Genomic DNA, 12,066 nt, shown 5'->3' on the forward strand with positions numbered 1-12,066 from the left:
AGGAGAGTGCATTTGGTAAAATAAAACAAAATGTCTCAAATGTCTGTTCTCATATCTGTCTTGGTCTGTGTCCCTTCTCATTCTGAATGCTTGCTTTGCACCACTTCATTGCAAGGAACTCATATGTGAAATGGACTCCCTTCAGAAGGGGATATTGCATGATCTTTCATGTTTCCTTTACATATTTTTACTAACACTTATCATATAGCTTATTAACACTTGTCTGTCTGAAGCAGGCTGCTGTATCAAGTTAAATGGACTTTTCATGCCACTGTCCTACTTTACCTTATTTTTCTGTTGTTTTTTTTTTTATATATCCAGGTCCTATCAGAAAGCAATAGTAACTTACGAACACCGAGAACTATTCTGGAACAAAAGCAGAGTGGTCTAGGTATGTGCATACAGTTGAAATTTTGTTCCACGTTAGTAGCTTTTCATCTGCCTGTTGTTCTGCACAGTTGTACTTTCTTTAAAAAACTTTGATGTGAACAGGACCTGGTAGCATTTCCTATCAATAATATGATGAGTGTGCCTATTGAACTGGTCAATTTTCTACAACAAAAATTTCTAAATAAATCACAAATTGTTTGAGGCTGTTCACACTACTGACACTGTACTGACTGAAACAGGATTATTTTTAATGTAAAGTAGATTTAAAAAAAAAAAATGTAGTTCATGACTGAGTTGACTGGGGTTTTTGCAAGAATCTTTTGGATTGAAATAGCCTACAATGGAAACAGTTAAAACATGTTTCTTGAAAAACTAGCATTTCCTACTGTGGGCAATTGATGGAATTGAAGGTGTCTTACCAAGGAGAAGGGGGAACAAACCTCAAGTATCTTGATATATTAGGGTTTTTGCACATATTCCCTCTCCAAAAATTAATTTCTTCTTTTCAGCATTTGAATGAATCATGCTATAATTCAATGACTTGTTTCAAATTCTTTTAATTCAAGTGGTGCTTTTCTGTTGCTTCTTTGGAACTGACATTCACATGCCTGATACGTAAAAACATGAAATCTTGCACTACTATAAATTAATATTGATTTTTTTTTCTGTAAGTGTGTCTTTTTATGGGAAAAATGAAGTGTAGAAAATGCATAAGGTACATGCATAAACTGAGAAGTAGCTTTTCAACTCTCTGCAAAGATCTGTATTTTTTTGCATGTCTAATCTTCCTGTGATACTTTTCTCCTTATTATATTTTTCCATTAGTAAAATGCATACATCAGGTGCTCTTGTTTATTAAAGTAATTTTTTTTATTGTGTGCTTGCTAAAGTTAAACAACTTTTCTTTTGTCAGTATGACACGATGTGGCTTGTGGAAGTTTATTTCTGTGCATAGGTGAAGATATTACATTTGATGTCAAAGGCTTTTGCCACAGACCAGGCACCAATTTATTTTGGCTGTGATTGGTCACATGTGCTAGTAATGTTTCCTCTCATTAGGTCATCAAAAGTAATGAAAGGAAGTATCACTGGATAGATAGTTGGTCTTCAAAAATGATCTGTCTAAAATGGAAAAGATAAGTTATGAGTGAAACCATTTTTCCTTTCAACTAGTAATGAAGAATCAAGGGAAAAATTTGCAGCATTTTTTTCCATTTTTTTCACTGTTCTATGTAAATTTAATTTATGGTGGATTATAAAAGTTATTTTCATCTTTCTTTATGTAGCTTTCAGTGATTTGTTAACACTCCCATCCCAGTGGCAAGATCATATAAACTGTAACAAAAGTACTCTTACTTGCATGGAGATATACAAAAGTCATCTTTGGAAATGAAGTTAAGCTAAACTCTATGAAACTTTTAGATATTTTCAATTTCTAATAATGATGGTAGCTGAAATATGACTAGAGTATTTCAAACTTGGTTAACATTTTGTTGGGGTTAAAGGGGAGGTGTTTCCATGTCTGTGGAAATGCATGCATACTTCATTGCAGCCTGTCATCTCAAAATTTTATTTGGATGAAAGCAATGAGTAGTATTTTCCCAGTTTATATTTGTTTGAGAACTGCGGTTTTAAAACACACAACGTTCACATCATCATCTTGCTTTTGTTTTGTTGTTTTAGTTATGTTTACGTTAATGCTAACTGGTAACTTTTCTTTACCAAATGTGAAAACAGGATAAGAAGTCACTTTGTTAAAGTCAGTCCTCTCTTTGCACATATGGCAGAGAGTGGTGTGTCATGAGTAGAAGCACAATAAATTATGATAGTTTCAGCCTACAAGTACCACTCTGACATTACAAGCATATTGTGAACCTGTCCAAGGCACTGCCAAAAGCTGCCTTTTGTGTGGTAAGAGCCATGTGCTTGCATGCTGCATGCATCCCCAATGTGAATGGACGAACACCTGGTTGTTGTATGTATTTTCTCTAACTCCCATCAGGGTCTCACTGTGCGGGCCTGTTTAGCACCTCAGTGCTCGGGGGTTCTTCAAGTGCACCTAACCTACAGGATTATGCTCGTACTCATCGTAAAAAGCTGACTTCTTCTGGCTTCATAGATGGTATGTGCACACTCTCGCACATGCACGCACAAATCCATGTGCCACATTAAACTTCTAAAGATAAGTCGTAGGTTACTGATTTTAATGGAATCCTAGAATCCTTTGCCTTAGTATTAATTGTATGAGTTTCTATTCCTTCCTTATTGCCCACAGCTTGCTTATGTTTAACTTAATAGCATAGTTAATTCTTGTGTCTGTCTTGAATTGAACATTAGCTCACAAACTTGTTATACATGTCAGGATATTTCAGAAAATGCATTTATAAAGTAAAATAAAATTTTAGTTTTGAAATTCTTTTCTCTGTTCTTTAAATGTCAGGTTTTATCATTCATTATTGATCTTGGAGCATATACAAGGAATGAAAGAAATGACAAACTAGTAATTTAAATACTTATGGTGAAAATTTTAGGATTCCTGACCTTTTTTCACCGGGGATTGGAATACAAAAGAGCAGGAGATTTTCAGTTTTGAATAATCTGGGGTAGAGAACAAAGTCTTTCACTAGATTTCAGAATGTAAAAAAGCACACCTTTTATAACTCCTAGGTGAAACAGTATTCATGCTGTTTCCCCTCCAATTCATTACTCAATGTTCAACTCTAACCTGATATAATGTTGTATGCCAGAATCACCAGCTCATTCTGCTTGTTTTCATACACTTCATTACACATCTTGTAGCTACCAGCAATTCAAATTTTCTTCTTTTTAACCTCTATTTAGATTTTAGCCCCTTTTCTTGGTCCCTTCTGCATGCCACTCAGTTCTAATACCTTCTCATCTTTTCTTTTTTTCTTACCTCCTCTTTTCCTTTTTAAAAATGTCCCTCTTTTGGTAGCTGTTACAAATTTCAGGTACCTGTTTTTCTCTTTCTTAGACACCACACGCGGTTCTGCTGTTAAAAGGTTTTCTATCTCATTTGCTCGACACCCAACCAATGGTACGTTTTGCTTTTATTTTAAAAACAAAAACGAAAGGTTCCTTGCTTCATCCCTTTTATTTTTATTTCAAATACGGGGTGTACAATATCATCCAGCCGTCTGTCATTCCTAACTTCAAGCACAATTCCAAATATATTTGTAATCATTAGATATCCTGAATCCCTTCTTTACCATTCATTAGTCTGAATATAACATCAAAATTCATTCCTCAGAAAAATCCTTGAAACAAATTGAAGTGGTACTTACTGTTAATCATGATTCCTGTAACAAATTATTCTCCCCAATTACTCATGTGATCAGACTGTATGAATACAACATAAAAACAGAATTAAATCTGATCTTTATTGGGTATACACATCTTGATAGCTACTACTGCTTCTTCTTCACCTTTCTCCTGCTGAACTGTTTCCCTGGTCCTTCTGATTCTATAATAAATCACTAAATTGACAACTGGAGTTTATGATTATCTTCTTGAAGTGATACTAAATTAAAAAAGCAAAGCAGACACTTCACTTAACCTACCTGCAAAATCACTATATTTAACATCAGACAAAAATTTGTTTTACCTTATCATGCTTCTCTGTTCATCGGTTGTGCAAATTACTTAAATATTGCACTAAAAAGTCACAGCGAGAGAGTTGCCTTTTAACTTGAGAGTTAATTTGTCTTCAGGCTACCATATTTACAAAAAAAGTCTGGTTTAACACGTGACAGAGGTCCATCTTTCTCTTTTTCAGCAAAACATAATTTTCTACTTGATTAAAGATGCCCAAAATATATCCTGTTCACGAAAACCAAACTCGGTCTTCTGAATCCACCCAATCTTAATGTAGTTTTTTCAGATTTCTTAATTGCATTTTTAAAATATGCATGACAGCTGGCCGAGTACAGTGATGATGATGTCATCGAAACTGCAGTGGAAACCACCAGCGTTTTACTGTTAGATTCAAAACGTGTTTCTTTAGAGACAAGGTTAAAGAAAAAGAGCGATTTTTGTTTTGATTTCTTGAGAAGCAAATGGGTCCTTTATGATATTCATTTGGAATCCATAGTCAGTTTTCTGCACTGCGGTGCTTGTCAAAGGAAAACTGATACAGTAGGAAAGATAGGAACCTGTTTTTTATCTTTAGAATCAGATCAAGTAATATTTCCCAAACAGTCAAAGTCAGAAAGTAAGAGCTGCACTTGAATACCAGTGTCTAATAATTGATTATTTTCTGCTCCGTTTAGCGCTCTCTTTTTGTGGCTGCATTCTTTAAAAATGGATCTAAATTGCTTTTAATGAATGCATCGATTGTTCTGATTCATTTAATACAGATGTTTTACCACACATCTTTTACAAGATTAATGCATGCTCTTTGAGCTCCTATGGAACCTAAATACATAGCAGGTTTCTGAGGTTTCTCTACTAACATGAGGACATATTGGTGTTGTTTTGTCTGTCCTATGGACTATCATTTTGATTCTCCTTGTCCCTTTCACTCTGTTTCTTTCTCACTTTTATGTTACTATCATACCTTCTAACTCATTTCAGACTCCCCCCTTCCCTGCCATCTTTAGTTCAAGGAACATGGTGAAACAAGTATCTTCTGACAGTGCTTTACATTACTTTCTGGGCCTCTTGTGCAGAACACCGACACCTCTTTAGGTGCTGGTCCATTTCCTCTGTGGAATTGCTAGGCTCCAGTGGTATGTCTCTATTGCTTTTAAATGTAAGACAGCAGGGAGGCTTTTTGAAATGCCGCGTGTACCCTTTCATTGTCTTGCATTTTGATGGGGACGGCGCTTTATGAGTCAATATAAACAAAACTATAAAAGGCTGGTAGTTTACAGGAAATTGTCTTTTTAAAGGGATACTGTCAGGGTTCTTCATCATTAAAATTAAAAAATATTTATTATAAATGTATACTTTATTGTAAAACAGTTCAGATAGATTTCCAGGATAACTTTTCAGTCATATCGGAGGCAAAAATGTTGCAACAACATGCTGGAATATGGCTATCAGATAAAAGAATTGTTAAAACCAAAAAAAAAAACATGTAGAAGGTCAAATTCCTGAAAGAAAAGGGTGTGGGTGTATTTTGAAATTCCTTTCTGGATTTCTGTAAAACTGCAGTATAACAGTACTAGTTATTAAAAAGTTAACCTGACATTGTCCCACTGCATTCAATATAAATTTTTTTAAAAATATACCATCCAAATGACTCTGACTCTTCTGTCAGCATAAAGAGCTAAGTCTTACCTTACTGTAATGCAAAGAAAGGGTTTGCGCTTTGCATGCATGCATTGTTATTTAGGATGTTAACATGTATGCCAAACATATTTTAGTGCTTACTCTGAAGTGTAGCTGTTGTGTTTACATGAAAATAGAAATGAAGTATGTGGTGGTGTTTCTTTTATACATGAAAACAAAGTTTCCATGAAAGACACTGTTTTATTTGTAGTATAAGTGAAGCTGACATAAATATACTTCAGATGATTGTATACTGGGAGTGACCGTCCCTTGAATTTTATGGCCAAGATGGATCCGAATATAAATACAGATATTTTCAGGGGGAAATTTTGGTTACTTCTCTATCCAAAGCACTAAATGGGGAGTGGGTAATTAACACGGCATACCAGAAGAATATTGATGCTTATTGTTTTGGGGGAGGGAGCAGGTCATAGTTTTAATGGTATCTCTAATAAATGTACCTTGAACTGAAACTAAACATGACTTCATTCACTCTTGTCTCTTCATTTAAATATTGAAAAATAAAAATGTAGCAACTGTAAATTTAAAATATTGAATTGCAAAGTTGTAATGTTACAGCTGTATGTTGAAAACACTAATGGATGTATTTTCCTCTTTTGAAATGCAATTGGATGAAGAGCTGTTCACTGAGTTTTCAAATGTGCATCAATTTACAGAACTGCAGGGTGTCTTTCTTTCCAAGATGTATTTAAATGCTTTTGAGTATACTAGTAGTATGGATATGTATGGTTGCTTTATAATCATTACTAATAGAGAAGTCCAGTAAGTTTTTAGATTTTGGTTTGGTGTACTTACCTGTTAAAATGTATGAAACTTACACTATTTAAATACTGTTTTTAAATGCCAAAAGGTGGGTGTAAAACTGTCTTACAAAGATAAAACGTGTAACCGCAAGGTACAAAGGTGGTAATAGTGGTTTTCCTTTCATATTTAAGGCAACAGTTTTTCACAGAATAATGAAGATGATAGAATGTGAATTCTGCAAATATAATTCTTCTTGGAAGTTCTAGCATTTTTAGTTCTTGTCTTTGCTAACAGTTGATAATGTAGCTGTCAATTGATTTACCTGTTTAGTGTTCTGCCAAAATACATTTGTAAAGTTTGGAGGGTGCTTTTTGTGCACGTGTAGCATCCCATAGTATGCTACATGGTACCTTGAATTTAATAGATCCTGGAAATTGGCACATTTTGTTCCAACTCCTGTAACCTTTACTACCATGATTTCAAGAGTACTATGTCTGCACGTGCTGATTTAAAATAAGTACTTTTTGTCATGAATTAATAATTGTCAATGCAATAGCTTAAATCCTGTCTTAAGTCTCGAAATCTCTTTTTTTTATTATTTTTCATGTAGGTTTTGAACTGTATTCCATGGTGCCTTCTATTTGCCCTTTGGAAACTCTACACAACTCCCTGTCTCTGAAGCAGGTGGATGAATTTCTCGCCTCTGTTGCTGCTCCATCAAGGGAAAGTCTACAGGAGACATGTACTGATTTTGTTTGTAATTATATTCATTTTAAGTTATTAAATAACTTATGTCTAGTTAATCTTTCAAATATACTACAGGTAACAAGTAACCTAAGAATTTTGTTTAAAAAAAAAGGAAGAAATAATTTAGGTAAACTATAACTTTAATTTCTGCAGTATCATCTTGCTGTAAGGACACTGTTACAGTCAATTAAAGTAATGCCTCTGCTATAGTAGTATATATACTGGTATAGTAGGTTAAGGACTTCCTGAAAATATAATTTGTTTATTTTACACACAAATAGCACATTAAGGACTCAACTGTACGGTCCACATTGTTAGTTAGATGACGAGGAGTTCTTTTTAATGAGCATGCAGTGTTTCCGGCTTTGCATTTTATAGTTTTACCTCAGCAGAGGAGTGTTGCCTTTTATATCTTAAAACTGTGTTATACCCTGTTTCTTTCAATATTACTTAGTGTTTCACTGTAGAGTTGCAGTTACTTAGTTTATAATAGTTTATGCTGTATGTTTAATATTTAAGTTATCTTGAAATTAAATCCAAACTGAATTCTATACACGGGTATGTGTCCAGGAAGATGGTTTACCAGTGTTTAGTGTGCTGCTCTTTCTTTGGAAACAGTTTCAGTTAGGTTAGATTTACCACTTACTAGATCTGTTACAATTTGTACAACCGGTGACTGGAAAACAGTCTTGAAGAAATGCTTAAAGACTCATTCTCTGGTGAGAAAAAATTATACTTGTTAGTAAGAAAGTTTGTGCATAACATTGATTCAAATGTGATGTGGATGTTAAGGATTTTTCTTTTTTTTTTTTTTTTTTTTTTTTTTTACTGTTGCTTTATTTAGGCTTCTACATCTTAGATTTGAATCAGTAGCTAATTTGATAGGGTAGAACTTCTATATCTGAGAAGGAAGATAAGCAATTTAAGAAAATTGATGTCACTGGAAGAATTCAGAGTCTCATAGGCATTTCAAAGTTTTCAGCTATTTAAAATGCCTTGTTATGCTGGTTAGGAAGATAGCATTACTTCAAGATCAGTTCAGAATTTACAGTACGCAAGACAGTATTTTTAAAATACTTCCATATAATCTGTATAAAGGAGTAGCTGTAAATCTGACTTGATAGAATTGAGGCCATAGGCACTTTGTTCCCCCTCTGCTTTCTTTTAACATTTGCAGTTGTCTACGGTAGTCTATTGTATGCACATTTAATAGAAGTTTTGAATTAAAAGCAATTATTCCAATGCGATCTTCATAACCTATGAGAAGAAGCACTAATGATGTTGCCAGTCTTCTGGCAAAGCATTTATTACTGAAATTTGGCTTAACCTTCTGGGCCACTTGGAAGTTATGTCAATTTACTGAGGTGAAAGGGCGGTATTTGTCTTTCATGCATTAAAGTTACAATTACAGTCAGTAATTTGTAACTGAGTTGCAGGTTGTGTAACTGTGGACAGATAACAGTTCTGTGGCTGCTATTTTTAGCATTTTGCTAAGGTTAATGTATTTTTATTATTAATGCATGTGTATTCTTTTATTTTTGTTTTGCTTTTTAGCTTCTCCAACTTATATGAGTCCCCTGTCAGGAAAAAAAATTTCTTTAAATACATACACGCCTGCAAAAATTCAACCAACACCACTTGAAACCTTGCCTGAAAGGCTAGCAATAGAGAAACCAAGCCCATGTAAGTAACTTCTTTCAGAGGCAGAATGACTAACTTCACAAAATTATTTCCAGCAGTAGGGATTTTTAAATTTTTTTTCATTGTTTCCTAGGGCAGCTATTTCTTAACTTTACTTGTCTGTGTAGGTGGGATCATTTTACAAGTCAACTAGAACTCAGCAGCATTGCACAAATTGTTTTAGCAGTTAAACTGTACTAATAGTTACTTTCTTTTATCTTCTAAGTGTTTGAAAGTATTTCTGTGGCATCTAAATTCATGGGAGTTTGTTTCGTTTTCAAGTATGACAGTATTTCTAGCTATTCCCAAGAGAGACAAGTGGAGAAAAATTATCCACCATGAAGCATAATAATGAACTGACAAAAACTGTTAACCATTCCTAAATGAAGATCTGCTATTGACAAAACTGGGGAAGTAAGAAAAACATCCTGGATAATTTAAACAGAGACTGTATGTGGGCTTTGATAGCTGAAAGAGAGAAAAGAGAAACTTCCCCACAAAACTTGTAGATGCAGAAATTGAAAATATATAAAAATGAGCTGAAAATATTGTTAATGCTTTGTTAATAACAGTAGCTTGCTGCGTGCAAGAAATTTTTCCCATACTAATTAAAATCACACACACACACAGTATGTGTGTCATTACAGTAAAAAGCTTTCTTTTTTAAAATGTTTGTGTTTTTATTTATTTATTTATTTATTTTGCTGCTTATTGGCATACACAGTCCTGGAATTTGCAACCATACTTGCAAAAAAGAAAAAAAATTACACCTTTTTCACCTAAAACTAAAACATCACCATGTTGCATTTTTCTCTTATTTTCACTTACGCTATTTATGGATACAGTTTATTTTTAATATCCTTGGCTTTGCATACTTTCATCTAATAGTGCTTTATCTGAAAAACAGTTTTATGTTGAAGCCTGTTTGTATTTGCTTTAGGAGTATGTTTATGATATATATATATATATGTTCATACACACACACATATATATATTGGTTTTTTTTGGCTCAGTACTAGTTTTTTCAGATGTGCTAATGGGTCTTTAAAATTTAATATTATAATATGAAAAGCATTTATTTAAACAAATGTGAAATACTAGATCAAAGATTTTCTCGAAGGTGCTGTTTGAAAATGCAGAGTACGTCTTCTAGGATCTTCCAGGCCTCTGTGAGGAAGTTCACCTTCCCTTGGTGGTACTGGAGGCAGGAATGTTTTGTTGAAAAAGTGACATGCTGAGATCAACAGTAATTCTCTTAGTTCTTTCTGTATCTCAGTGCCAATGTCAAGGCAGTATTCCATTTCATGTAAAGTAACACTTTCCTTATATTTTCTTGCTTTTGGTGTTTTAGCATGGATATTCTTAAGTGTAAAATCTAATAGATTTTTTTCTTTACCTGTACAGCTTCCAGTGGATCTTCTGTTTGTGTATCTAATGTTAAGCTTGAAGAGGCCTCACAAGATGTAGAACTTAGTGGCGACACTCTTTCTGAAAAGAAATGAAATTGATAGACAAAACTGGAAACAACTTCCTGAACAATTTTTAGTGTGCTTTTAACTAAATTATTAATCATGCAGAACCCATTCTTGTCTGCAGTTTATAGTTCGCTTAATCTTTTGTTTATACAAGGTTAACTAATGTGCATTCTGTGTATTTAGGTCAAATGTCTTATTTTCTAAAAAAAACTTCAGGAAATATATTTATTCATTTGAACTGCACACTTTCAATGGAAAAGCTGCACATGAACCTTTTCAGTGTCTTCATATATCTACTGTAAACTTGTACAAAAGAGAAAATCCCAATCCAGTGGTATGTGTTACAGTGGCTCTGCTGATGTCACTATAATGAAGCATTGTCTGTTGTCATTATAAACTTCTATTTTCAGGAGTTTATAATTTGCCTGTGAACTTATTTTGTTGGCTGAAATTTTAACACACATCTTGGATAGAAGCTTTTTCTTTTTTTAATTTAACTACATTTCCAAAGAGATCTCTTTTGCCTGTTTTTAAAGATAAGCAGGTGTTTTCTGCATTTGAATAATTTTATATCATATATGCTGCAATAATTAGGCATGATGGAGTGAGTCAATGTATTTTCACTTTTGAGTCTCCTTATTTTTACTCTGTGTTTACATCAGACCTGTAACATTCAAATATACCTTCTCTTCTGTTGTTTAGTATACATGCTGTATACGGGTACCTGTATTATCATCCAGCAGATAAAACTGTCTTTTATATGTTTTTATCAAAAAATTCTTTTGTTTACTAAAAAGACAGCTTTATTTGCTTTGCCATATGTTTCTACAATAAGGTGATATTAAAAAGCAGGATTTATAAAAAGAGAAATGGTTACAGCTGGTCTGCTAGTAGGTTTATCATAAAAATTGTAAATATTCCATCTATACTTTATTCCCATCCCTTCAGAGTAGAGAGAGTCTGCTCTACCAGAACTCAGTGGTTAATGGTGCAAAATACTCAGGCTTCATTATAGCATGGGAATTTTCATCCTTCTGTCCTTTCAATCTACAGGGTGAACAACAGCTCTCATTAAAGAAAAAGAACAATGAAGATTTTATAAGAGCTGTGAGAAGCATTATTATCTCAGTGGAACCCTGAGTTACTGGGTTATGTAGAGTAATGATCTGGTCTCAACAGTTCTTGAGATTTTCCGTGGCATGACAAATCATTTAATGATTAATTATCCCAAATATATGAAAGTATTGTCCACTTTTGTAAATTCAAGTGGCTGACTATTAATTAATGACTTAATAAACTACAGGTTAATGATTCTTTTCACGTTTAAGTTGCAGAAGAGGTAGCTTCTGAGTAATATTTTTAAGTAGGGCTCTCACTTGTTTCCAGAGCCATTGCAACTATAATTCTATTCACTTTGCCACAGGATCTGTTTTCAGTGTATACCACACATGAAATAGCTTTGGCACACTAATTCTAAAAAATGCTGGTTAAATACCAAAAATATGAAGGGTTTCACAGCTATATACTTAAAACATTTCATTTTTTTGTAGTGTAATTGTTATTGACAGTGTTTGTCTTGCACACAACTGAATGTACACATTGTTTACCATTTAAAAAATACTGTTTGAATATAAGTATGCATATCATTCCAGTCAACCAAAGCTGTGGCATAACTTTTTTTTTATGTGCTCCTAAATAAAAACAAGATCACTGGCAA

At 33.6% G+C, this 12,066-nt stretch overlaps 1 protein-coding gene across 13 annotated transcripts in view; it reads left to right on the top strand.

The window, feature by feature from the left end:
* PPIP5K2 (diphosphoinositol pentakisphosphate kinase 2) overlaps window positions 1-12,066 on the top strand; it is a 51,418-nt gene extending 39,352 nt beyond the window's left edge. For 7 of the 13 annotated variants that reach the window (XM_084503284.1, XM_084503282.1, XM_084503283.1 and 4 more), the window contains 6 exons: window positions 322-391; window positions 2,393-2,512; window positions 3,386-3,448; window positions 7,058-7,189; window positions 8,749-8,877; window positions 10,279-12,066. In XM_084503284.1, the coding sequence (XP_084359410.1) occupies window positions 322-391; window positions 2,393-2,512; window positions 3,386-3,448; window positions 7,058-7,189; window positions 8,749-8,877; window positions 10,279-10,376 (612 nt within the window). In that variant the 3' untranslated portion in view covers window positions 10,377-12,066. The other 6 variants (XM_084503287.1, XM_084503288.1, XM_084503285.1 and 3 more) reach the window with 5 other exon arrangements.

This window comes from Aythya ferina, assembly GCF_964211825.1.
Source record: "Aythya ferina genome assembly, chromosome: Z".
NCBI classification, from domain to species: domain Eukaryota; kingdom Metazoa; phylum Chordata; class Aves; order Anseriformes; family Anatidae; genus Aythya; species Aythya ferina.